This window comes from Lampetra planeri, chromosome 42 (assembly GCF_965212315.1).
Source record: "Lampetra planeri chromosome 42, kcLamPlan1.2.h2, whole genome shotgun sequence".
Taxonomy (NCBI): domain Eukaryota; kingdom Metazoa; phylum Chordata; class Hyperoartia; order Petromyzontiformes; family Petromyzontidae; genus Lampetra; species Lampetra planeri.
In genome coordinates this window covers 6,754,368-6,782,139 of record NC_136148.1, presented here as the reverse complement: position 1 = coordinate 6,782,139, position 27,772 = coordinate 6,754,368, and the positions used below count along the sequence as shown (strand labels likewise).

At 48.8% G+C, this 27,772-nt stretch overlaps 2 protein-coding genes across 2 annotated transcripts; one reads left to right on the top strand and one right to left on the bottom strand.

Annotated features, from left to right (window-relative positions):
* Nucleotides 1–102: 102 nt before the first annotated feature.
* Nucleotides 103–16,344, bottom strand: PIGU (phosphatidylinositol glycan anchor biosynthesis class U). The gene is made up of 12 exons (XM_078613824.1): nucleotides 16,083–16,344; nucleotides 13,839–13,903; nucleotides 13,237–13,296; nucleotides 12,744–12,806; nucleotides 11,480–11,583; nucleotides 10,988–11,088; nucleotides 9,779–9,876; nucleotides 7,956–8,113; nucleotides 5,053–5,196; nucleotides 3,062–3,186; nucleotides 2,112–2,254; nucleotides 103–1,352 (listed from the first exon to the last, which is right to left on the bottom strand). The coding sequence occupies exons 1-12, from the start codon at nucleotides 16,216–16,218 to the stop codon at nucleotides 1,239–1,241; spliced, it is 1,311 nt and encodes a 436-aa protein (XP_078469950.1). The 5' UTR covers nucleotides 16,219–16,344; the 3' UTR covers nucleotides 103–1,238.
* A 1,331-nt stretch (nucleotides 16,345–17,675) lies between these two features.
* On the top strand, nucleotides 17,676–23,660 carry TTK (TTK protein kinase). The gene has a single exon (XM_078613823.1). It carries the CDS (start codon nucleotides 17,810–17,812, stop codon nucleotides 20,606–20,608), a length of 2,799 nt encoding a protein of 932 aa, XP_078469949.1. The 5' UTR covers nucleotides 17,676–17,809; the 3' UTR covers nucleotides 20,609–23,660.
* Nucleotides 23,661–27,772: the final 4,112 nt, after the last annotated feature.

Genomic DNA, 27,772 nt, shown 5'->3' with positions numbered 1-27,772 from the left:
CGGTGACTGTTTTTGTTAGATGGCGAGCCAAAAAAAACCTTAAGGAATTCAAACTCGTGCATATTATCAACAAAACCTAACCAAGAAAGAAGACGCATTGGCTGAGCAATACATTTGCGTTTTATTAAAACGATTCCGACAAGAGTAGACCACGTAGTGCATTCACCGCATTACGAGGTTTGGAGTCAACCATCGATACCGATAATTGCTCATTCTACTTGTGTAAAAGACAGTCCCTGCCCCTGATCAGTCTCCAAACATACAAATCCAAAACACGTATAACAAAACAAACAAAAAACGGCAAAAACACAAACGTAACTCGTTTTAAATTAAACCATCACGTGGTCCTGCAAGTAGGATTGTACACCGTCCGCATTCACGATTGGGCCAAATCAGCAATACTCACATTACCTCCCCAAGCTGAAGCCAAATTGCACCGTATGTTTTCCAACTCTTTCCAATGAAGGTTGAGAGCGTTGAGATGCATCAGCTCTGTCGGCAAGGTGGGGTGGGCGGGGTGACGATTACTCTCGTAAAGATGACAATACGTTCCAAGCTGTCTTTTTAAAAACAGCCAAATTGATCGAAGGGATATTTGCAAACCAGTGTAAAAGGAGGACCATTTGCAAACACGCAAACGTATTTTACCCCTGATAACTACCCATCAGATTCCGTATGAATATAAATGCTTTTTAAGACAAACGCATGTTGAACATCATTACTGAAAGCCTATGTATGCTTGATCTTTCCCAAATTGTTCTCCAAGATATGTCAGACAGATAACACAGCACAGATGATACATTGATGGCAATCAGTTTAAAACTATCCAGTGTCGAAGGTCTTTAGTATTTATTAATCTCTTTTATTTCTGCCGAACATGAAGCAGTTATTCGGTGCTCGCTTACTCGCAACGTCGCGATAGCAGAAGGCCAGAAAACAAATACACGAATGCTTGTTTTGGACAGCATCGCCTCGTGCGACATCACCACCGGTGAAGATTCCGTCCCCTTTAATTCACGTGGCGATCCATTCCCCAGGTGGTAACCGCACGAAACGGTGGATTGGTGGGAGAGCTGGGATGTGGTGGTGGTGGGGGGGAGAGAGGGCCTTCAGTACCGAAGATGCGAGAGTTGCGTTCAATCTGCACGGCGCGCCTCACCGCCTCGCTCAAGTCCGGCCTCGGCGATAGTTTTGTTGTTGTCGAAAGAATTTCTCGTCGTCGTCGAGATTGCTGAATCTCATTTGAGCAGCACGTACGAGTCCTTGCCGTCGTCGCTCTTGACGCGTAGGCCGTGAAAGAGGTGGAACTCTCGTCGTAGGAAGGCGTAGAGGTAATCGGATATGAGGAGGATCTGCGCACACACACACAGCATGTCCAACCATCGTCTTCCATCATTAGGCAGATCACAACACATCTCCCCAGAAATTTGATGTCACAAACCAGCGGTCATTATTCGATTCGAGAAACAATATTTCTTCGGTATAATTTTCATAATTTTATTTTGTATTCTGCTCTTGGTTTGTTTTTTATGATTTCTATTAACTTAAATCAATGCAATGTACAACCCTTTAGCAGTCCACCGAGAGATAAGGCTTCCCTAAGGCATGTCGGCCGTGAGGGATGTGTGACCATACTTCGCCCCGCTGGTCACCGTGGGCGGGCAAAGGTTTGGCCATGTTTGTTTGTTGTAGTACGGAGTAAGAATGATGGCTTTAATCTAAGTTGTCTTGTGGTTGTTGTTGTTTGACTTGCATCCCACTGGGATTTTTGCATACAGCGTTGGTGTACGGTGCTTTTTTTTCTGGAAGACTTTTGCAGTTTTTTCCTGGACTTTTCTGTTTGCGCATAGTCACTTTAAGATGTTTTCTTGTTCACGTTTTTGTTTTTTGTTTGTTGCGGTTGCACCCGAATGGCTCACGGGGCTATACCAAATAAATGAAACTGAAACTGAGCCCTCACTGATGTTAGCCATGGCTAGATTTTGAAGACCACAGCTTGCGTGTCCCCTGTGCCATTCCACCGCCTTCACACTCGATAGCTACGCCACTGAGCGACGGGCACTGGGTGGGCCGTGCGGGAGGGTGGCGGCAGGGGAGGAGGTGGTGCCCACCTGTCCCGTGTTGAACGCCAGCGTGGTGGCGTAGTAGAAGTTGGCATTGGCACTGCCGGAGAAGATCCACAGGTGCCAGAGCACGGGGAAGAGCACGGAGCACACGACCAGCAGGCACGTGACGAGCAGCGTGTTCCTCAGGTCTGCCACGTTAGGGTACGCGAGCGCGCACATACGTACACACGTACACACACACACACAGAGAACAAAGGCAAACATTCCTCGTATAGCTATAACAGACCGTTGGGGCAAGTACTGTTTGCGACACCTATGAAGCCGGCACAGCACATGAGGGGGTGGCATACACCACGCCCGGCCCAACTTTGTCTCCCCAGTGGCGATGTTTACACACCACACCAGGCACTCACTTGAGGCTAAGTCGACCTAGGGGAGGCCCACATATGTATTCTCAAGAGCTTCGCCGGCTGTACCTGGACAGCATTATTGGTAATTCTACAACCATAGTGCTAAGATTATCGTTAACACAACACTCATGTCAACCCTAACCTCACGTAACACTGTCTATAAGCCTCACTTTAATTGAATTCTAACCCTTACCTTAACTTTAACATCAACACTGACAAAAACTAAAATTCTAGCCCTAACCTTAACTGAAAATTAAGTTGGGTCAGCAGATGGGTGGGTGAGTGAGTGGACAGGTGGATGACTCGATGGGTGGGTGGGCAGCTGGGAAGGCGAGCAGGTGATTGGTTGCATAGGTGAGGTGGTTGGGTGGGTAGGTGAGCAGATTGTTGGATGGGTGAATACGTGGGCAGGTGGATGAGCAGGTAACTGGGTGGGTAGGCAGCTGGTTAGGTGAGCAGGTGATTTATTGTGCAGGTGAGCTGGTAGTTGGGTGCGTAGGTGAGCTGGTAGTTGGGTGGGTATGTGGGCAGGTGGTTGGGTGGGTATGTGGGCAGGTGGTTGGGTGGGTGGCTATCGAGTCTCACAGCACTTGAGGTGAGTCCACATGGGCAGCAGTGCCAGAAAGAGGGCGAGGTCGCCCACACTGGGATACGACTTGAACACGGCGATGAGCCCCACCTGCAGGCACATGTGGAAGAAGGGGTGCTTGCTGTGGGCGCACGTGTGTGTGTGTGTGTGCATGTCCGTGTGTGTGTGTGCATGTCCGTGTGTGTATGTCCGTGTGTGTATGTGCGTGTGTGTATGTGTGCATGTCCGTGTGTGTGTGTATGTGTGCATGTCCGTGTGTGTGTATGTGTGCATGTCCATGTGTGTATGTCCGTGTGTGTGTATGTGTGCATGTCCATGTGTGTATGTCCGTGTGTGTGTATGTGTGTGTGCATGTCCGTGTGTGTGTGCATGTCCGTGTGTGTGTGCATGTCCGTGTGTGTGTGCATGTCGGTGTGTGTATGTCCGTGTGTGTATGTGCGTGTGTGTGTGCATGTCCGTGTGTGTGTGTGCATGTCCGTGTGTGTGTGCATGTCCGTGTGTGTGTGTGTGCATGTCCGTATGTGTGTGCGTGTCCATGTGTGCGTGCGTGTCCATGTGTGCGTGTGTGTCCGTGTGCATGTCCGTGTGTGTGTGTGCATGTCCGTGTGTGTGTCCGTGTGTGTGTGTATGTCCGTGTGTGTGTGTATGTCCGTGTGTGTGTATGTACGTGTGCATGTCCGTGTGTGTGTGCATGTCCGTGTGTGTGTGCATGTCCATCCGTGTGTGTATGTGTGTGCATGTCCGTCCGTGTGTGTGTGCATGTTCGTGTGTGCATGTCCGTGTGTGCGTGTGCATGTCCGTGTATGCGTGTGCATGTCCGTGTGTGTGTGCATGTCCGTGTGTATGTCCGTGTGTGTATGTGCATGTCCGTGTGTGTGTGCATGTCCGTGTGTGTGTGCATGTCCGTGTGTGTGCATGTCCGTGTGTGTGTGTGCGCGTGTGTGTGTGTGTGTCCGTGTGCATGTCCGTGTGTGTGTGCATGTCCGTGTGTGTCCGTGTGTGTATGTCCGTGTGTGTGTGTATGTACATGTGCATGTCCGTGTGTGTGTGCATGTCCGTGTGTGTGTGCATGTCCGTGTGTGTGTGTATGTGTGTGCATGTCCGTTCGTGTGTGTGCATGTCCGTGTGTGTGTGTGCATGTCCGTGTATGTGTGTGCATGTCCGTGTGTGTGGTTGTGGACGTACAAGCATATGTATTAATACAATGATTTTTGGGTAAATAACATTCCAGACCCCATTTCGCTGTAAATTTATCGATCATTGTAATTATATTATAATTAACTTTACTGGTTGTAAAATTGTACGCTAACCACTGCGCTAGTTTAATCAGAATATGGTGACAATAACTTCAACTTGTTTGAAATCAAAGAGCTCAAGTGAACCGCTTGAGGAGCAACATTAAATAACAATGTCATATTTTTTCTTATTACTACTATCATAAACTTATCATGATGACATTGGCAAGCAAAACAAGTTGCCGTGGGACCAGTTAAGTCAAATTGTGTATGGCGGGAGCTCCAATGCACAGCCAATTGACTGGCTTATCGGGTGGCAGTTGTATCCAGATGACGCACTAACACAACACATGGCAGTCCGGCGAAATCGATCTATGATCCCAGTCGTTACCAACGTCTATTCATCAGCATGGTGAAGTTTCATACACATAATAACGTACATTTGTCAGGCGCATTTCATCCATAGATCCCAATGCACCGTGCATGGTAACCAGAGTAAACACAGAAGCAGGGCAAACGATCAAGTAACCCCCACGACCCAAATGGAATGGGAGGGGGGGGTCTCATCCAGCAGTGGATTGACACAAGGGCCGCAACCGTACAGGTACATATGCCCCACTTACTGCACTCGAAATCTCATGCAACAATTGGTGGAGAGGTGGATTCCAGCGATCACCAATGGAAAAGTCGACCAATGTACGGAAAAGCGTTGTCGCCTCGACCGTGAAACGGGAAGGGAACGTGACAAACACCTGAGCAGAACGGCAAGCGGCACGGTGTAGATGAAGGCGTTGATCTGGAAGATGCAGATGAAGAAGAGGCGGAAGTGCTCAAACACCTCGGTGAAGAAGTACCAGAAGAGTCCCACATTGGGAGTCAGGTCGGGCACAGACAGCCTGCTCACACCATCACACACAATCATTGCCATCAACATCGTTATCATCGTCGTGATCAACGCTACAATCGGCATCACCAGCATCATCATCGTCATCATGATCAACACGAGGGCACCGCAGTGGCGAGGCACTAACTCCCTCGCCTGGTATACAGGAGGTAGTCGGTTTGATCCCAACCCCGACGCCTGCTGTATATCTGGGGTTTGCGTGTCTCTCTCCCCGTGGTCGCGTGGATTTTTCTCCGGGTCCTCCGGTTTTTCCCGCCACATTTGGAATCAACATCACGCATTTAGGGTGTTTGGCTGATATACATTTCCACACAATGAGCCACTTCGTTGAGCTCTCATTTGTGACCAGGTAGCTTCTGAAAAAGAGCTCAGTGGGCCTTACCTTGTAAAATAAAAATAGGTCAAATTTTTTTTAAATAGAACATCACCATCATTGTCATCATTATGATCAACGCCATGACCACTATCGCCATCATCATGATTAATGTCATGATCCACATGAACACTATCATTGCCACCACCATCATCATCATCTTTGTCATCATCATGAATATTACCATCACCATAATGAAACTACAATAACATTACTTTGCACGATGGACTCCCCCAACAAAACAGAGACTCGCTTAATGTACTGGCTGAAAAGGTTGTTTTAGCTTAATCTGAACCTCAGCCCACTTTCGAATTTGCTTTGCCAATGGTAATTACTGTGTAACGAAAAAATATTTTTTTATGTCCCTGGGTAGTAAGTGTTATTTCCTAATTGCTTATGCCTCAAAAGTACAGGAAATGGCTGTTATTCCCCACAAACTTTGCTTTTGTGACCAGGACAGTGATATTTTTAAATTATCCAATTTTCAATGAGAAAACGTGGTGTGCATTTGTGTCATTCCTTCACATAAAGTCCTGGTCACAAAAGCAAAGTTTGTGGAGAATAATAGCCATTTTATATACCTAAAGCAATTACAAAAATAACACCCAGGGACAAACATCGTGTTACATGGTGTATAATTAGGTTCAGAATAAGTCTCGTTGTGATATATTAAGTCAGCAACATGCCATGAAGAATTCCCTAGACTGTAAGTCCCCGGAGCTGAAGAAGAGCCGACTTGGGGAAATCCGACTTCACGGAAATGCTCCCATAAATCAGGTAAAGAATATGTTAATATGCGGATTTTTTTGTGTTAGTTATGTAAACGCAAACCGTGCATCGCGGTGAGGTGACAGATGAATACCGCGGAGCGAGATGTGAGCCCCCCCCCTTACGCCTGTGCTCCACCAAAACGCCGCCTTTACAGAGTCCGAGATTCACTAGGATTACGGTAAATGTAATTTTTTGTCGCGTTACGTAATTATTTTTCTTTTGTAGCATTACGTAACAGTTAGTTTTCTATGCTTAGAACTATCTTTTTTTTCATTGTTTCTATTGCTAGTTTTCTCCTTTTTAAGTTTATGTCACGAGTTATTTACTGTATGTGCTTTATTTAACACAATTACACTTCGACTGCTCATGGTCTCAGCCAACAGCAATCGGAGAAGTCTCGGCCTGTCCTAACGCACCGTAAACGAAAATTCTGAAGCGACCACTTTCTGTTAACAATTAATATTAACATGTTTCGTGGTTCATATTCTTGGTTCTTTCGGTAAAGTCACGTAGAAGGGAAACAATAAAATAATAAAAATATAAAACAATTAAATTATCACGACGTTTAGAATGCAACACAAGCAATCATCATCATTGCTTGTGTTGCAGTCAATATATTTTTTTTTATTGTTTTATATTTTTATAATGTTATTGTTTCCCTTCTACGTGACTTTACTGAAAGAACCAAGAATATGAATCCCTGCAGTCACGAAAGCTTTAAATCAAAATGTTTCGTCGTATTCATAAACAATTGGATACGGTATATGTTCCATCAGTTTAATAATGGACGTAGTGTTAGGGTAGATATTCGATCAAATTAAAGAATCATAGGAAGTGCAGAGCGCATGTACAGCGATACGATGCAGGTAGGGACGACAGCACGATACAGGAGTGAAAAAAACCCATAGGGGAGGGAGACAACTATTTCTAGCGATGGGATTTTATCGTTGATTTCGGGGGGAAATTGTTCAGTTTCCGGCATACGGAAAATTCGGGTTACAGATCGTGCTTGGGAACCTAACCCTTCTGTAACCCAGGGACTAAATGTTTCACGGGTCGTGAAACATTTAGTTTCAGAAAGGTGCAGAGCACCATATCATGAAATAATATTAATTCCCAAGCATAGCATGCATGTGGCGAATTGCGTGTGTGAGCAATGACAACAATTTTGTGGTTTTTAGACCACAAAGTAAACCACTGTAGTCTGCGCCCCTTTCACAGAAATAGAAAGCAAAAAGACACAAACTCTCTCCTGAAGCCCTCCCGTGTCTATCAGACCCCAACGTTGGCCTTCAGGCTCCGAACATATTGCCATACACAATAAAATAAAGTACAATGTTTGACTTTCACAGAATGTGCACATTACATGCCGAGTTTTCATTTAGATAAACAGCGCAGAAAGAAAAAAAATCGACAATCCAATCGAGACAAAAGACGCAACTATTGAATCTAACAGCGCGCGCCCGAAGCAAAACACTTCACCAAGTGGTTTGTACGCGTGTACGTACATACGTTGAACTTCTTTTGCACCATACGTAGCCAACTGTGCTAACCAAAGGGGGGACGGGGGTGGCGACAGCCGCAAGGAGCGCCGCCGTGCCACTCACATGAAGCCGTATGTGGCGCCGAGGAAATCCCAGGACTCGAGCAGCGTGAAGGAGAGGCACAGGAGGATGGCGAGGCAGCCGAGGAACGCGAAGACGCACTCGGTCGCAAACGCCCAGAACGCGGGGCTCCTCCAGCGCGCCTCGCCCTTCACGTGCTTCTGTGCTCACGCGGCAAGGGGTGGTGGTGGGGGAGGCGGGGGTGGCGTTCAGAGATGGCGTTCAGAGATGGCGTATCGCCATCGGCGGAGGTGCCATGATTAAACCGCCGTTCTCAAGCGAAGAGAGATTTGATGGGTCTCGAGGCGGTTCGCCAAAAGCGGCGTGAAAAAATATTCGCGTTTCAATTAGCGCTCTCGCTCAATTTGCCTAAACGTCAGCCCTGAGAGTTCAATAAATAATGTGTGATTAGTACGTGGCAAACATTTCGACAGGTGAGAAGCTGCCAATGCCGAGTGTAAATGAGATTTTATCTCCCAGCAGCGGGGCGAAGTCTCACTGCTTTCTGTGAATGATTTCAAAGTGGACGCGTCTTTGGGGCATGAGAACGAGGCATTGGCAATTCATGATTTGACAGACTGCACAGACTATCACGTCAAAACTAATAACTATAAACTAACGATAAATTATTTTTATTTTACCAGGTAAACTGGTCACAAGTGATAGCTCAGTGAAGTGGCTTATCATGTGGAAATTTATATCAGCCAAATACTCTTCAACGCATGTTTATTCTGAATGTGGAGGGAAAAATCGGAGGACCCGGAAAAAAATCCACGCGACCACGAGAAGAACATGGAAACTCCAAATATACAGGCGTCAGGGTTGGGATCGAACCCACGACCTCATGTATACTAGGCGAGGTAGTTAACATCTTGCCACCATGGCACCCTAAACATTTGGCATTTATATGGTCCATATGTAAACAACTCACACAATGTACCTAGGTATTACAATATTTTTACATAACCAGGTAATTGCATTGAAAACCCGAATGAGATGGAGTAAATCTCATAATTGCCTCTATTAGTATGTAGGTCAAAGCTCTTCAGCACCGTACGTAGTTAACCGTGCTAATCGGAGGTGCGGAAACAAATGAGCAGTCACACAAATAAACACATACAGCTTCACAGACACACACAAAGATTCCCCAATGAGACCTTTAAGACTGTAGGAAGTAAGTGCTGTTCGTGAGCACCTATGAAGGCTGGCATGGAACACGAGGAGGGTGGTATGGCAAAATCCACACCTGGCTGCCTTTGTCTCCCCACTGCCGATGTCTCCCTCGTGGCAATGTTTACACACCACACCAGGAACTCATTGACGGCTGAATCAAGCTAGGGGAAGCCCAAGACCAGCTCAAATATTCTCCACTGTTATGGAACTTGAGTTGCCAGGTTCATCGCACATTTCGTTAATCACTACGCTACCGGTCCCCACTACCGTTTGGCACACAGAAACACACAAAAAACAAAGATCCCCCATATAGCCTTTAACAGACTGTTGGGGCAAGTGCTGTATACGAGCACTTATGAAGGCTGGCATGGCACACGAGGGGGTGGGTGGCCAGCACCACGCCCGGCCGCCTTTGTCTCCCTTGTGGCAAAGTTTACACATCGTACCATGTGCTCATTTGAGGCTACCTAGGAGAAGCCCAGGACTGATTCAAATAATCGTCACTGTTGTCGGCCGTGAGCGGGAATTGAACTCGTGTTGCCGGGTTCGTAGTGCAGCTCGCTAACCACTGCACCCCCGTAACAAACACACCACCTCACAAACATACATAGAAACACACAGAGAGGTAGACACATTAGCAATGCATGCATTACCTGGGCCATGTGCAGGGTTGCAGGTATAATGAGCATCACAGGGTAGAGGGACTGGTAGGTGGCCAGTGCCAGGAAAACTGCCATCATGAGAATGCTCCCTACAAGCACACACACACACAATTACAACACATGAGCTCCCAACGTGGGCAGAAGCCTCAAGTCCAAAACATGATGTATGTTGTAGAACTTCTTTCGCACCGTACGTAGCCAACCGTGCTTATCGGAGGTGCGGGGGAAGGACAACAAACTAAACACGAAAATAAGTTCTCAAGAAATGAGTTTCCAATCTACATTTAAAAGTCCTAATGTCGGAAAAAAGAGGCTTCCAGATGGCCGGAGAGAAGGGCATCTGAAAGTGCGTGATGGCAAACCAAAAAAAATTCAAGTGGCAGAAGATTACAGCAGTGGAAACACATTTTCCTGGAGAAGCATGTGGTGATGTTCACCAATTATCTGTGTAACAATTAACCGCCCCAGATTTAACGAATTTCTACAATACAACACCACTATTAGGTTCAAGAATCACGTGTTGTTGTCGTAATTATAACGTCTCAATTACATTCCTTCAAATTTTTCACGTCCAAGTTTTTGGTGTTATCTGCCACGTTAGCCTAAACGTTAACTTCAACATATATTGTCGGACTGCAGATCATTGACCCTCACATGCACTATTCGATGCGTGTGCCGTGAGATGAAGAATCGGCTACAATCGCGGTGGCTCGGTCGTGAAGACGTTCCAGTGCTGAGATGGCACTGCTGATATCCTGGGTTTGAATGCAGGCAGCTGGCTGCGATAAAGCTGGTTTCTCGTGTGCAATAAGTTGACGGTTTCAGCCTGGTCACCAATGACTGCCCAAAAAAAGTACACGACGTTCAATTTGGATTTCCACTTCATTCAGTTAAATTCCAACTCTGAAAATAAAAAATAATCAATCTTGATTTGAAGCTTTCGTGAATGGGCTGAGTGGGAAAGTGCTGACTGCCACTGTATGCACCAGAGTTCAGATTTTAAAATATCAGCGGTAGCTCTGTTATATCAGCTTCTGCGAGTCGTTCCCTTCCCATGAAGGCTTCCATTGGTCTGTCGAAATTCTTCATGTTTACTTTATTTCGTGACACGACACCGATATCAGAATCGGATTAAAATTTGGGGGGAAAAAATGTAAACTTTAAATTGATGAATTAATGCATTGTCACATGCCCTCTCACCATGCAGTGTGGCCAGGAGACTGAGGGCGATGAAAAGGTTGTTTATGGCACAGGTGCTCCGAGCCACGCATGTTAGGATGGTGTAGGGGTTCAGGAGGTACCTGTAAACGGAGGGAGACAAGGACACGTAATAATTATACCGTTCCAAACCACATGAGATGACATCACACGCCACATGACGTAAGAAGATTAAGTCATATATAATGACGTCACCAGGAGGGGTGATACGGACTTGACGTGTGATGGACAAAGATGACTTCAAACATAATTATGGCATTGCCTTGGCCGTCAAGGATAATCCTTTAATCGCTGTTTTTAACCCAAGATTTTTGGGCAACCTTCTGATGATCTGCTCAAGTCTGATTCATATCGGATCGCCTTAACGTGAGCTTTAGCGACCTGCTGCTAGACAAACGGACACAACTAACGCATTAATATTTTCAACTTTAGTTGAAAAGCACTAAAACAGCAATGCTTGTATGTTGTCCTTACGCCATGGCGACGCGCAGAGGGAGGTAGCTGGTGTCTCGTGGGTCCAGCAGGAGAGGAGACGTGTCCACCTTGTAGAGGCGATGCTCGTGCTTCTGCCGCTCGTGCTGGCGGGACAGAGGATGGGGAACCGGCAAGTTGTCGGGGGAGCAGGACACACAACAGCGTCAGCGGCATGTTAACTTGCTCGCCTGGTATGCAGGAGGCTGTGGAGTCGATCCCGACCCTGCCGCCTATTGCATATTTGGACTTTGCATGTCCTCCCTCTTGTCACGTGGATTTTTCTCCGGGTCATCCGGTTTTTCCCTCCACAATTAGAACGTACGTTTAGAGCATTTTGCTGCTAGAAATTTCCATGTGATAAGCCACTTCGTTGAGCTATCATTTGCGGCCAGATCGCTTCCGAAAAAGAGCTACATTGCTCAGCGGGCCTTACCTGGTAAAAGAAATAAGTAATATTTAAAAATGCTTTTTTAAAAACACGCTTTAATGAAATGTAGCGTACAAGTAATGGCAGAACTCCACGACTCCAAGAAGTGGCCCCAAAGCTTGCCATAACGTAAGGGACCGTGGTGATTTACAGCCAACGTCAGTTGAGCGTGGACAATTAGAACCAAGCCGAATCATAACATGTAAAAAAGATTGTTTAAAAGTATATATATTTTATTTTTAACGATAGAATATAGTATTGTCATCAGTATGACATAAGTATACCAAGTTTGCAGTCGATACCACATTGAGAGTAGGTAAAAATTTAGTTACAAGATTTGAGGATACGACAACAGACAGAGTGAGTTAAATAAAAGCGTGTAAAATAGTTAAATAGTTAACTCAAAGAGCAACGAGTCTTCCTGCTCAAACCAGTGATCTACACGAACAGCCCTCTGTGTGAAGCCACAGCTGTACGAGGACCAAAGACATGCGCGTCGTTTGACCAGACTTCAATAGTCCGGTCAAATGACCCAAATTACTGATATGGCATTGAAAAAAAAATAGGTGTAAATCTTTTTTCATGAAATCACGGTCCCACCGGTGAGTAGTGGGAAAAAAATCAGGCGTTTAGATATTTACAACAATTTTAATTTGTTTAACAACTTGGTTTTGCAACTTCTTGGACACCATGGGCAGTCAGCTCAGTCTGGTGGCATCTTAAAAGTCCAAGCACATATGATACGCATGTGAATATGTACATACTGCGGTGCATATGCGAATGTATGGTCAACAAATAGAAGCATGTACTAATGCTGTAATTATAATAGACACTCACCAAATAGTTCATTAGTTGTTTAGTAGCCAGGTAGAGGATGACAGTTGTCAACACATCCACAAACTACAAAACAAAACAGTCGGGAAGGTTAATACATGCCACTCTCTTCTCAGCAGTCTGTTATATGGTTATAGTGATATAAAGGATTTCATTCATTCGCATATATGGCATTTAATACACTTCATTTGTAAATAGAGAAATGCTCTGCTGTAAGGGACGTCTTACACGTACCAAGACTAAAAAGCACACCACAAAGCAATGCACACTTATCCTGAGCATCAGCGTATAACGCAACATTAAGAAGCTATAAACAATCAAACTCCTCAATTAAAATAGCAGTTTACGCTCACGATACACACGTTGAATCATACGTGCAATCCATTGTTCTGTATTAATGTGAAACGCATGGAAATCGGACGCATGATACGGGCCACCCAGTTGACCACCGCTGCTGTACAGCACAGAACAACGCAAGGGACTGCAGCAGGCTCACCATGAAGACAAGCTCAGAGCAGTCGACCAAGAAGTGGAAGACGTAGATTATCATGGGCGTCTGAAAAACGAGCAACACTCGGTTACAACTCGGTAAAAGAAGCAACACAACATGTCTCTCAAATTGCACACGCGTAGCTAGGCTTTGTGTCCTGCATAATCATCTTGCGATGACAAGACATCGATTCATCAATTAACATTGTCACACAAACGATACATGCATTGTGTCATGCATGCTGGTTAGACTGGGCCGAAGGAGTGTCGGTTGGATAAACCAGGACACAGCCGAGGTGAATAATCTAAGAGTCACAGTATTTGTGTTCGGTGGGGGGGGGGGGTGTTCCTTTAGCTCAGTGTTCATTGCAAGGCCCGTGGGCCACTGGCGGTCGCTGACGTGCGGCCCCCCGACAGCACACAAACAGTGAAACCAACCCCATTGTGCTGCCAAACCACAATGGTTTCAAATGTGTGGCGGCCCTCAGCACCGTTGTCTTATAGGCGAAAGTGGCCCCCCCTACTGTGAAAATTAGTGAAGAACACCGCTCTAGCGAGTTGAGACACAGCGAGTTCACGACGCATTCTTCAACGAGAGGGCTCCATCACCTCGTGGAAAATGTCCCCAGAGTACGGCGAGATTCCCAGGTCCAACATTGTCATGGCCTCGATAACTGCATCGTTCACGCAAAGGAAAAACCAAAGCCACACGGCGAGATTCAAACAACAACAAAATTCATGCACAGTGTGACAACTCTTGTTCACGAGTGATTATCCGCGGCCCATAATGGATCAATGACAAATTCATACAATTATCCGCATTGTGACTGAGCGGTGGAGCGGTATCTCTTCACATGCGTAATGAGTTTTCTCTGGTTACTCGTGTCCCTCCAAAGTGCATTTTTGCGTGGATACAATTGCACAGAATGTTTGTCTTGGTACAGGAACGCCCGTTGATCCTCAAATAAAAGAGGCACACCAGGAAGTATGCACCTGGTTAGTCGATTCACAAATATCTTTCGATAACAGGATATGTGTGCGGCTAATTCATCAGATTATTAAAATGTATCGGCAGATAACCACTGATAAGATGAGATGAGAATATCAATGTGACATTACTCCCAACATCAGTATGGATAAGCGGAGTATTCGCTATTTTGAAACATGTTTTGAAAGACTGTATTTCTGGCCTTCTGTAATTCGCCTCTAGTTGTGGTAAGGATATCCCCGTTGGTTCCTGATGGCCATGTGAGATTGAACGAGTACTGCTGACCGACCGGCCTGGGTTTGAGCAGTGGGTCCTTGCTTGGTGTGTCTCGCTGCATCTTAGGAGGTTGAAATCGGCCATTGAAGGCATACAACATGAGCACCGATGACCTGGATTTGAGTCTGGTGTAAGAAAAGCTCAGGAGGTTCAGAACGATCTCGCAGCCCCCTACCCCCCTCTCTATCTCTCCTCCCTTGCTCCTCCCCCCTCTCTTACCTATATAGCCTCTTGTCACAGCAGCCCCTTTGCCCATTTCAGCAATTGTTTTTTGCTGTGGTTGTCCCACCTGAGTTGCGCCCGAAACGTCGTGATTTGATTTATTTTATACCTACGTGACTTTACCTGAAAGAACCAAGGAGTATGGATCCCTACAGTCACGAAAGCTTCAAATCAAATCAAGATTGTTGTTTACTATTTACTTAGAGGGGGGGGGGGCTAGAGCAGAATGCATCTTATAAAAAGCATATGGTAATTCTACTCTTTCTGTTCATGTATGTTGAACTTCTTTAGCACCATACGTAGCCAACCGTGCTCTTAGGAGGTGTGGAGGAAGGACAACAAACTAAACACAACAAGCAGTTCTAGATACATGAATGCTCAATCTAGATTATTTAAAAGTGCATAGCTCCAGTGGCTTCCTAATATTAATGCCAAACGTTCGAAAACTTCAAATCGAGATTGGTTCATAACGAATCAGTACAACCGACTGCCTGGGTTCAAGTTCAGAGTCCTGCTTCTTAGAATGTTCACAATTGGCCATGTCAGAGCATGGGTGGAAAAATCCGATTTTTCCAGCAGCAGGCATCCGGTTTTTTTCTTTAATACAATTAAACCCGATTTCGGGGAATTAAAACCTGCTTTAATGAATACGAAACTCTGATCCAAGGCTGAGGCTGCTTCCTCGTCGGTGCTGCTATTGTACTCGGGGCCGTCGGGCACGGGGTAGTTGTAGAATGCGGTGGGCAGGTTGGTCTTGATGAACACGAGCTTCTCCACAATCGTGGGCGCCAGTGAGTTCTTAGCTTGGAATGGATGAAGCCCATCGTTGAGAAGTTGGCGAAGTGCGGTTCTGCAATTAGAACCAATTAAACCGGATTTCTCCCAATCTCAGATGATCGGGTTTAATATAAAAAGACAATTAAACCCGATTGTAATAAACCAGACTGTGCCACCCTTTGTGTCAGAGACACCGCGTTCAGCACTCCCCTAATGCATCTCACATCCACGCACTGCACAAAGACCCCCTCCGTGTGACCAACACCACACCCGGCCGCCTTTGTCTCCCTAGTGGCGATGTTTACACATCGCACCAAAGAAAAACAAAGATCCCCCCCCCGAACAGACTGTAGGGGCAAGTGATATAAAGGCCGGCACGGGCACACGAGGGGGGGTGTGTGTGTCCCAGCACCACGCCCGGCCGCCTTTGTCTCCCCAGTGACGATTGTTTGACACACCGCACCAGCTACTCATTGAGTCGAACCTAGATGAGGCCCAGGGGGGGGTTCAGAATAATCGTCACCGGTGTCCGTGAGCTCCGCCTCACGCGCGCCGCTCCACTGCTGGATGAGTGCTGCCCCAAGACTCACCGCGCTTCCAGGCGGTGACGGGAGTCGAGGCCTCGACTCGCTCCGCCGCGAACTCCACGAAGGCCGGAGCGCGGAAGAGGGCGGCCCGCAGCGTGACGCCCAGCACGGCGAGCAGGGACAGCGTAGCCACCGCCATGGCGAGGAGGAGGAGGAAGGGAGGGAAGATGAGCGGCCCCCCCACGACGACTCCACACGCGCGGTTGTCAGCTAGCGGGGAGGGGACAGGTGCCGCGCGGTGACGTCATCACGCGGCATGACGACGACTTCAGTAAGAGAAATTGACGTCATTGTTCACGTTGCCGTGACGTCAGACATCGCTGCTTGTCAGCAACACGACGTCATTGTCATTATCGTGAGCGAGGTTAATCGGAATGTGGGTTTGTGCTGGAGGAATCCGATGAGCTATGAAGCTCTTTTTCACAGTAGGGGCGGGTAAAGAACCTTACAACAAAGCACGTAACAACAATGGGTCCGTTCATAAATGACGTCACGCACCTAAGGGGGGGTCAGACATTTGTGACGAGGGGGGGGGGGGCTTGAGAAATGTGACGTCACATCAAAATGCGCAACTTTAAATAAATTAACAACCACTTAATTAAATAGACTTTAATAAATGTTTTCTCCTACATCAGAGTGCAGCGCCGCAAAAAAACATGCGATTTGAAGCATGTTTTTTTTTTGGGGGGAGGGCAGAGCTTTGTGACGTCATATTTGAGGGGGGGGGGGTCTGATTTTTTGTGACGTCGTGACGAGGAGAGGGAGTTAAAAATCGTCCAAAATCTCGTGACGTCATTTACGGCCGGCCCCAATAACAAATGACACATCCACCGCGGGTTTGCATATCCTATCAGCAGCATTGGTTCAACACAAGTAGTCTGTAGTCTGTACTGGTTTAAATCTTCAACTTAACGTACGCTGACTGCGTCGTTTTAACAGTATTGAGGTGACGTCATGCCGCAGCCTGTCAAATACATGACGTCACCGCGCTAGAATACTTTCAAGGGCGGTGTCAGACGGGCTCGGTCGCTCGCTAGTAAAGTGACGTCATCCCCTCTCCCTCCCGGGGTAAGATGACGTCATTTTATCTTTCAACCGCTTAGAAGACGTCACCGCCGCGGGACTGCGTCGTTATAACAGTATTGTGCGCTTTTATAAGGGTATTGAGGTGACGTCACGCCGCAGCCTGTCAAATACATGACGTCAACGCGCTGTAATTACTTTCAAGGGCCGGTGTCAGACGGGCTCGGTCGCTCGCTAGTAAAGTGACGTCACCCCCACTTCCTCCCTGTGTAAGATGACGTCATTTTATCGTTCAACCGCTTAGAAGACGTCACCGCCGCGGGACTGCGTCGTTATAACAGTATTGTGCGCTTTTATAAGGGTAGAGGTGACGTCACGCGCAGCCTGTCAAATACATGACCTCACCGCGCTGGAATTACTTTCAAGGGCCGGTGTCAGACGGGCTCGGTCGCTCGCTAGTAAAGTGACGTCACCCCCTCTCCCTCCCTGTGTAAGATGACGTCATTTTATCGTTCAACCGCTTCGATGACGTCACCGCCGCGGGACGAGCGTCGACGGAAGTCGTCATCGCCTCGCGCCCGCACTTCCGCCTCCATTCAAATCTTAACGGTCGCCTCTGCCGCCGCCGCCTCGCTCATTGGAGTGAAGGTGGAGCTCGCACGAAACAACAACATTAACAACAACAACATTTACATTGCGGGACGACAATGGACGAGGCGGAGCGACGCGAGAACGAGGAGGCGTTCGCGCAGATGATTGCGCGCCTGCAGAAGATGCACGAGAACAGACGCGGGGGCAGCGTGGCCGTGGCGGCGGCGGCGACCAACACGGAGAACCAGGAACCTAGCCTGGCACCGCGTGATGGCGGAGGAGGTGGGAGTCGTGGCAGAGGTGCGGCCCTCGGAAGCAGTGGGAGATCTGCGATGGATGAGCCGGCGCGGAGTGGAGGACTCTTTGAAATCATGGGGGTACCGATGCTGTGGAAACTACCCGGCGTATCCGCAGGCGCTGGAGTAGGAGAAGGAGCCCCAGGATCTGATCAATCCACACCAGAATCCGAACAATCAACACGAGAACCCGGAGCAGTTCCACCAGCGCCTGGAGCCGACGTTTCGGGCGACACCAGCAACGGGTGCAGCATCAGCATCATCGGCGCGACGACTCCGTGCGGCGTGACCGCGGGGCCCGACGAATGGCTCCGCTTCCTGAACCGCGAGCGGCTTCGTTGGGAGTCGAACGACCGCAGCTCCAAGGGCCTCTTCCGTCTCTGCCTCCTCTACGCCGAGTGCCTGGAGACCGTGGACGCGGGCACCACGGGGAGCAACCGGAGCTACGCGGAGCTTCACGTGCAGTATGCGCAGCTGCGAGCGGCTCTCGACCCCGGTGAGGGCCGCGTTCAGTTCGACCACGCGCGGGTCGCCTGCCGCCGCGTGGCCCGCGTCCACGTGGCGGCCGCGCAGTTCGCCCTCGACCACGGGCCCGGGGTCGACAAGAGCGCCTCCATCCTGCGCAAGGCGAGGGAGGCTGGAGCCGAGCCGCGTTCCCTCCTCGACGAGGCGTTCAGGAGGCTGCGCGCCGGTAACAAGCGGCTCGTCTCGCCGGTACACGACAAGGAGAACGTCGCCGCTGGGTTTGTACCGCAGATGGCGGCACCGACGACGAATATTGCGCAGGTGCAGGGCGAGGAGAAGAGCGATGGTCGGAGAGCGGCGATGTGGGCCAGGCGAATTGGTGGTGGTGGTGGCGGTGATGCTCCTGTCGAGATGAAGATGCAGCAGCTGCAAATCGGTACGTTGCTGCGTAACGCCGCGGACTTGAAAAGTAACGTGGCCACTCCGACGGTGTTACAAGCCAGAGAGAACTTGTTTGCGGCGAAAGCGGTGAGCCGCAACCTCCAGGTGATCGCCACTCCGTCTGCCAGTCACAACGCCGCCGCCGCTGCTGCTCCTGCTGCTGCTACTCCTGGTGGCTTCGTCCCGAGCAGCGCCACCGCTGCGGTGGGCCACGGTGCCCGTCAGACGCCGCTTCGGAGCGCCGCGATCGTCGACGGCTCGACCCAGGGCCGTGGCTGCGAGGACGGTGCCCGGCCTCTCCTGCCTGCGGTGCGCGGAGAGAAGCGAAGCTCCTGCCGCAGCCAAGAGGCGGCGGCGGCGACTCCGATACCAGGCGGAGGAGGTCAGGAATCCGAAGCGGGCAGCGCAAACGCCCGCGGGGATCAGCGCCTCTGTACGTCCGATTTCAAACGCGGGCAGCAGGACTCGGACGGACACCCGTCGGCCAAGCGGATACAGCAACCTCCTCCTCCGCACAAGCCACCACCGCAGCACGAGCAGCAACGAAAACAGCAGAAGCAACAACAGCAGCTGCAACAGCAGCACCAGCAGCAACAACAGCAGCAACAGCAGCAGCAACAACAACAGCAGAAACAGCAGCAACAACAACAGCAACAACAGCAGCAACAACAACAGCAGCAACAGCAACAACAACAACAGCAACAACAACAGCAGCAGCAGCAGCTCGCACGAGGTGTCGACGTGCCGCAGCCCGTGTGGACGGCTGATCCTCAGCCCCGCCGGCCGGAGTCGGGCCAGGCGAAGTTGCAGGACCCTCCGGGAGGACCTCTCACGGAGCAGCAGCAGCAGCAGAGGCTCCAGGAGGAGATGGCGTGGAGGGACGGCAAAGGGACCGTGACGGTGAAGGGGAGGCCGTACTGCTTGTTGAACTTGATCGGCAAGGGCGGCGGCGGGAAGGTCTTCTCTGCGCTCGACATGCAGCGGCGCGTCATCCGCGCCGTCAAGTACGTGTCGATGTCGGAGAGCACGGCCGAGATGGCTGACGCCTACGACGAGGAGCTCCAACATCTGAAGCGGTTGCAGCACCTGAGCGACAAGATCATCCAGCTGGTGGAGCACGAGGTGACGGAGCAGTGTACCTTGATGGTCATGGAGCTGGGCAGCGTGGACCTGCACACGTGGCTCCGTAAGACGGGGCGGCCCGCGCCGCACAAGCGGTGCTTCTTCTGGCACGAGATGGTGCAGATCGTGGCGGCCATCCACAAGGAGGGCATCGTCCACGGTGACCTCAAGCCGGCCAACTTCGTGTTCGTGGAGGGCAACATCAAGCTGATCGACTTCGGCATCGCGAAGGTGTTGCGGGCCGACGTGACGAGCAACGTGATGCAGGTGGCCGCGGGCACGCTCAACTACATGGCGCCCGAGATGTTCGGGATGGCGGCCAAGGTGGGGCCGAAGAGCGACGTGTGGGCCCTCGGCTGCATCCTGTACCTCATGACTTACGGAAGCCTGCCCTTCCACAAGTTTAGCTACTGGGAGAAGATGAAGTTCATCTGCGACCACACGTGGGCCATCCCATTCCCCGAGGTGGACGACGACGACGAGCTTGTGGACGTTCTCAAGAGGTGCCTCGAGAGGGACAAACAACGGAGGGTGACTGCGGTGGAGGTCCTGCAGCACCCATACCTCAAGCCGCAGCGACGGGGCAAGTGAGGGGACTCGAAGGCGCAGCGACGTTTTTCAAAAATTTTCAGAGAGGTGGTGGTGGTGGAGGGGGGCCCACTTTCGCCCATAAGACATCCTCGGTGTGAGGGCCCTCCACACATGTGACATCATTGTTGGGTTTGACAGCACGACGATCATGGGAGGTGTTTTGACATGTTGTGTATTGTCTGGGGCCGCACGTCGGCGGCCGCACTCAAGGCCACCAGGGGGCCGTCTGTGGCCCGTGGGCCCTGCAATGAAAAACCCTGGGCCAGAGGAATGGAGACGGTGAATTTACGGTGACAAAAAGTGAAGGGAAGTGTTAGGTGTCTGGGTGACAGGTGGAAGTGCGTCTGAAATAATGTGGGCGGTGGGTATACTGTGCACAGCATGAAATGTTTGGTTGGAGGCCCGGTACAAATTACAGTTTTTTGTGGGATATTTTGTTGAAAAAGCCCTCCTGGAGATAAAATACTGAAGTGTGAAAAGTAATGTATTACCAGTCGCATTGTCTGCACATCGATTTGTATTGCACATTGTAGCTCTTGCGAGACTTGTGATTTTGTCGCATTACATTTGCGTTTAAATCGGCGGAATTACACATCTCATTACTTAAACTGTCACGTGACAAGCCTCGCTCTTAACGCAAAGCAAGTTGGAAAAGCGTTGCCTCCCCCTAAAAGTGTGGATCAAGAGTTCACTTGAATGGATCTCAGAGGTAGCTCTGTGTTATCCGGTTCAGCGGGCCATCCTCCCAGCACAAGGGGGTTGCACTGCTCTGCGAGCGATCCGATGGATACCGAGATGGCACCGGTTGTGCAATCGGGATAACATTGGGGGTGGGGGGAAAGTGATTAAAAGAATAAAACATCGTGAGGAACCCCACACCTGAGCTCGCCCGGTTACTTCATGGACTCGCTGTCAATGCAACCAAAACCACGCAGCCCTCGTGCGGAGATGCCCGCTAGCAATTACAAAAACTTTTGACGTTCGTCGCCATAAGCACGGCCCAAATCTTCATCGGCCATGATCATCACAGCTGGGCCAAGGCCTCCCCATGGCCATCGTCGCCCTCAACTGTTGCACGATGCCACGACCACCCACCTCGTCGCCGCACATGAGCTGTCCTCATCGTTCCTTGTCCACAGTGGTTGTCCCCTTGAGCTGTCGTCTCTGGCTTCCATTCCGTCACTGACTATCACCTGCCATCGACGTGTATTTCTGACAACTTGACTGACGTCGATGAAATTGATTACTTTTGTTTTTGTGCGTTGGTGTTGTCCTGTCGGTCTATTCGTCTGCACTTGCCATCATTGTTTCAGCACCTTTGTCAATGTCCATGTTTCTGATCGATGCATCATCGTGGGGAGTGCACCGATTAGGCTTCTGGCACGTTTCCATGTTGCTTTTCACATTCCAAACTGACTAGTTGGCTTTCATTCACCTATTTAGTTAATAAATTTCACCCCCCCCCCCCAGGTCTGTTTGCAGTCTGCCCCTCGGTGTAAATATATTATACGTTACATTTTTATTTAAAGCTTTCGTGACTGCAGGGATTCATATTCTTCGTTCTTTCGGTAAAGTCACGTAGAAGGGAAATATTTATGTTTAATATTATATTATTTCCCTTTTACGTGACTTTACCGAAAGAACCAAGAATATATATTATACGTTGTTCGATGTGCCTCGTAACAATTATTTTTGTTTGCATAGTACAGCCTTATAACGGAGACATTCACAATATTTTAGAATATAATTGAGAAAGGTTAAGATTTTTTTCACATCGCTCTCACCACGCCGAGCAGAAATTACGTGGCACCCGAGTCCCAGATTCTGCACCGTTACTGCTACAGCAGAGCACTGCATTCTAAAGTTGGCTCTTGATTTTGAGCGGTGTTTTCATCTGACCTGTTGTATTGCTTTTTATATAAAATTGTATCACATAAACGTGATATGAACGCTATTATAATTTGGGCGTTTCATTAAATAACGGGGTTTGTTAAGAGGATCGATATGCCGGGGTGCGAACCATCCATGACTTAGCCCGGCATTTCTAGACATTCTGGACGAGAGAGCTGTGATATTCGATCATATGAAAAATGTGTTCCTCGACTGATAATTATCGGTTCGATTACTCAACCAATTGAAGACGATTTTCTGGACTTGGTGACGTCATCGTCGAGTGGGGGTTTCTGACCTTCGTCAGGCCCAAGTGATTGGTCACGAAACTTTTGTGGGACAATTATCAAAATCTTCCAAGCTCTACGCTGCGATCAACGCGCTGACTGGATGGAGGTGTTCCCACACTTTACCTCGCCATAAACCTCCCACTTACTGTATATAATTTTGTTTAAAAACACATGGCATTGGTTAATATAAACCCTATTGAACGTTTACGAAAATACTGTGTTTGATTCAGGAAAGCTTTCATGGTGATACAATGGAATGTACATAATTCTCTTTGGGGATTCACAAACGTTTTCTCTGCATTGTATAAAACAGCTGTGAAGTAACATGACTTTTCACACAGTTTCGTCATTGTTATCCGTTAAGTTTGCAAAACGAAATTCCACTATGACTCATAGCGGCCAATGTTAACCGTTTGACCACATACCGATTTTTCAAAGCAAAAATCGCGTCAATTATTTTCAACTTTTCAAACATTGTAAAATGAGCGCTGTGGCTTCGCTTTGAAAAATAGGTGCGCGGTAAATGTTCTTAAACAGCGGCCTACTTGCCTCTCTGTCTGCTATGGAAGATGTACGTCTTTTTAGTTGTGTGTAAATCACTGGGGATACTAACATTGGTTTGGACTATCACTGGGTGGTATACAAATTCTTGCCTGTTCAGCATACGCACATTTCCTGGGCAGTATAACATGTCACTGATCGCATCTCATCACCGTGGCCAGTCAAGACCTATCGGCAAAACAAAAACGCGATGAGCATTTTAGTAAGCTTTACAATTTACTGATTGTTACGACTCTTCTTACCTCTTGTATCATGATGCACGTTTCGAATAAAGTTGTGTAAATGCTGGCTTCATGAAGCATCCGCATATATATACACGTGTTCTTCACTCATTTTCACAAAAGTGTGAGGGCCGCCACACATTTGAAACCATTGCTGGGTTTGATGGCACGATGAGGATGATGGGGGTGGTGTTTTCACATTTGCGTATTATCAGGGTCCGCATTAAGGGCCAGCCAGTGACCCGCGGGGCCTTGCAACGAAGAACACTGGCGCACACACAACAATGGATTCTTGTTACATTTCTCGTGCAGTCGACTGAGACTGCACTGTGTTGGCTCGGTATGGGAGCTGTAGGTGGGTGTCACGAAGGCCGTGACACTGCGTGAACCCAACAGGACACGTGACCGGATAAAGGGGGGCCAAGGGCCCCAAAGGGGGTCACGTGGTTGGGGGCTCGGGCCTTCCCGAAGGATCGAGAAGGGGGGCGTGGCCTGGGGCGGAGCCGGCCACGCCGGAGGTGTTGTTAGCGGGGTGTGGACGGAGAGCTGGGATGTTCTGTGCTATCCTTTGAATTTTTTCGGTAAAGTCACGTAGGTAAAAAAATTAATAAAATCACGACGTTTCGGAGGCAGCACAAGCCTCCCTCATCAGGTGTAAAAAAAGGCACAGCAAAAATATCTGTCGTGATTTAATTTATTTGGATTTTCTTTTTTTACCTACGTGACTTTACCGAAAAAACCAAAGAGTATAAATCCTTGCAGTCACGAAAGCTTCAAATCTATAATGTTCCGTGCTGTTCTGCTGGGTCAACTCTGGGATGAAGCCACCATCTACGATCCTCGGTCTCTGGTCCAGTAATGTATCCCCGTGTGTTAGCTAAGTTAGGAATGGTGGTTACCACCCTATGTCGTTATCCTGTGAATGTTACGAGTTATCCGTTCTGTTGAAATAAATAGTGTTGCCTCCAAAGTTCCAGTGTGCGCTTGAATTTAACCCACTACTACACATTGCCGCTTGGAAGAGGGATAGATGTATGGTCCAATCATTGCAAGGCCAGCCCAGCCCGATACCTAGCCCCCACACACCACTCCACAATGCTGAGTGCAACGCCACCTCACCGTGTCCAAGCGAGGGGTGGAGCCTAAATGTAAATGGGTGGGGCCTATGTGAGGGGGCGGGGCCTAGAAAAGCAATGGTGGAGCCGAGAGGAGCAGATGGGGGGCCTACAAGATGTACGTAGAAGTAGTAACATAGAACTAGTAACGATTCTAGATTTGAAGCTTTCGTGACTGCAAGGATTCATATTCTTAGGTTTTTCATTTGTTATGTAGTCTAGCTGTAGTCTCAAGTCGCACCTTACCATAATAAAAAAGTTGGCCGTTCCTGGCCCATCCCCCCCCCCCTTCCTCAACCATTACATATGTAATAAAAGACTCGACCACGGTATCTGGCTTGGTGTCCTTTATTCGGGTTCGTCTACTTTTCCCACACGGCTCTCTCCCTCTGAGACCCTCCGCTCGGCGCCGATGCTGCTGTCGCTCCCGTAGCCTCTAGCAGCCTCGCTGCTGATCTCCTCGTGTCGCTCCCGTAGCCTCTAGCAGCCTCACTGCTGATCTCCTCGCGCAGCCTCTCCGGCTGCCCTCGCAGCAGCTCCACCGCTGCTCTCTCTCTCTGAACAGTCCCACTGCTGCCTCTTCGTGCAGCCTCGCCGGCTGCCCTCGCTGCAGCCTCACCGCTGCTCCCTGGGTTGGTCACCGCTGGCTGACGGTGCCAATCCGCTCTCCGTGTGTGTGTGGCGATCTCGCCACTCCTCCCAGCCTTCGCCCTGCGTGGCCTCACCCTAGTTCAGTCTCCAACAACCTCCCTTCCTCTTCCGGTTTCTCCCCTTAAAGACCCGAACCCTTCTCCCACGTGACGTAACTTCTCCCCCCCGTGACGTCACATCCGGAAGTTCGTTTACGCCCGCATTACACATATATACGGAGTGGTATCTCTTGTAATCTCTCATTTACTTGATACAGCTATCGTGCTGTGACGTTTCCACCTGAAGACGGAAGCTTGTGTTGCCTCCGAAACGTCGTCATTTTTATTTAATTATTTTTATTTTACTTTTTTTTATTTAAAATTTTTACCTACGTGACTTTACCGAAAAAACCTAAGAATAACTATTAACGAATTGGCACGCTCTGTTTACGTGACAATCCCTACTAATTGACTGTGTCGGGTTTAACGACACATTTACGCGATCTAACCCAAAAAGAAAACCTGTAAATTTAGATTTAAAGCCTTCGTGACTGCATGGATTCATATTTTTGGTTCTTTCGGTAAAGTAACGTAGAAGGGAAATAATTAAATAATAAAAATTTCATTCTCACGACGTTTCTATTGCAACCCAAGCAATCATCATAAGGTGTGAAAAGCACGGCAAGATTTTTTTTTTAATGTGGCGGTTTTTTCACTTTTATCAAATTTTCTTGTTGTGGTTTTCACACCTGATGATGATTGCTTGGGTTGCAATCGAAACGTGAGAAATTTATTGTTTTATTTGTATTATTTCCCTTCTACGTGACTTTACCGAAAGAACCAAGAATAAGAAAACCTGTGCTTTGTACGTGGGGCTTCTTTCGCACCATACGTAACCCAACCGTGCGAATCGGCCGAGCAGCCCTGTTGAATGTTGATCCACTTGGGCGACACCCATCTCCAAACCTTTATTAAAAGTTTGCCTTTAGAGGCTGACCCCTTTTCCTGATGACGACCGCTTGTGTTGCGATCGAAACGTCGTGATATTTTATCCACTTTATTATACATTTTTCTATCTCCGTGACTTTACCGAAAGAATCACAGAATATGCATCCCTGTTGATTTAAGGATCATCTTTCGTATGGCTCATGATGGCGTGCGAAATGACAGCGCCATCGCCTCTATTATCAGGGTGGCATATATATTAAGTATACAGTCCATGCTTATCCATAGTGGGGTTTACATCTGGGGGACAGGTGAGAGGTGGTTCCACCAGGGAAGTCTCTGGAACGTTCGAGAAGGTTCCAAGGAGGGGCGTGGCCAGAGGCGTGGCTTAGTCCCAGGGTAGGGGGATATAAGCGGGACAGGGAGCAACGCAAGGGGGTCAGGGTGCTGAAGACTGAAGAGGAGCTCCGCCAAAGAGACGGAGACGCGTGGCTGTACCGAGCTTTTATTAATGGAACATTGCGTCGTGATACGGTCTGTTCAGAACGGACGATAACAGCGTAGCTAATCGATACGTGCGACATGGCATCACGGCCGCAGGTGGCGGCCACAGGCTGGCGAGTTCAACTTGATGTATCGTGGCCACGTCTCTCCACCATCGCGCCTTCTTCAAGTGGACGCTTTCCCACCTGATGATGGACGCTTGTGTTGTGCCCGAAACGTCGTGATTTATTTTATTTTTATACCTACGTGACTTTAACCGAAAGAGCCAAAGACGATAGGTCACTCGGCATTGCAGTGTCCCACGACAATGCCGATGTTCTATTTGTGTGCGGAGACGCGGGTTTGACGGAAGGCGTGCAAGCAATGCATCGATTTCATTAAAAAAATTTTTACGCAGGATTCGTCCATCAAATTATTTACATTTTAACGCGTGCAAATTATATGCTGCTGTTACACGTTATATATTCGTCTGTGCCATTACAACGTTCCGACTCGGCTACTGTAATTTAACAATCGCACTCACCGTCAAAATCATCCACGGACTCGTCTCACTCTACTCTCCTCCACACTCTCATCTCACTCTACCCCCCTCCACGCACTCATCCCACTCCACTCCCCTCCACGCACTCATCTCACTCCGCTCCCCTCCACACTCATCTCACTCCGCTCCCCTCCACGCACTCATCTCACTCGACTCCCGTCCAAGCACTCATCTCACTCCACTCCCCTCCACGCACTCATCTCACTCCACTCCCCTCCACGCACCCATCTCACTCCACTCCCCTCCACACACTCATCTCACTCCACTCCCCTCCACACACTCATCTCACTCCCCTCCACACACTCATCTCACGCCACTCCCCTCCACACACTCACCTCACTCCACTCCCCTCCACACACTCATCTCACTCCACTCCCCTCCACACACTCATCTCACTCCACTCCCCTCCACACACTCATCTCACTCCACTCCCCTCCACACACTCATCTCGCTCCACTCCCCTCCACG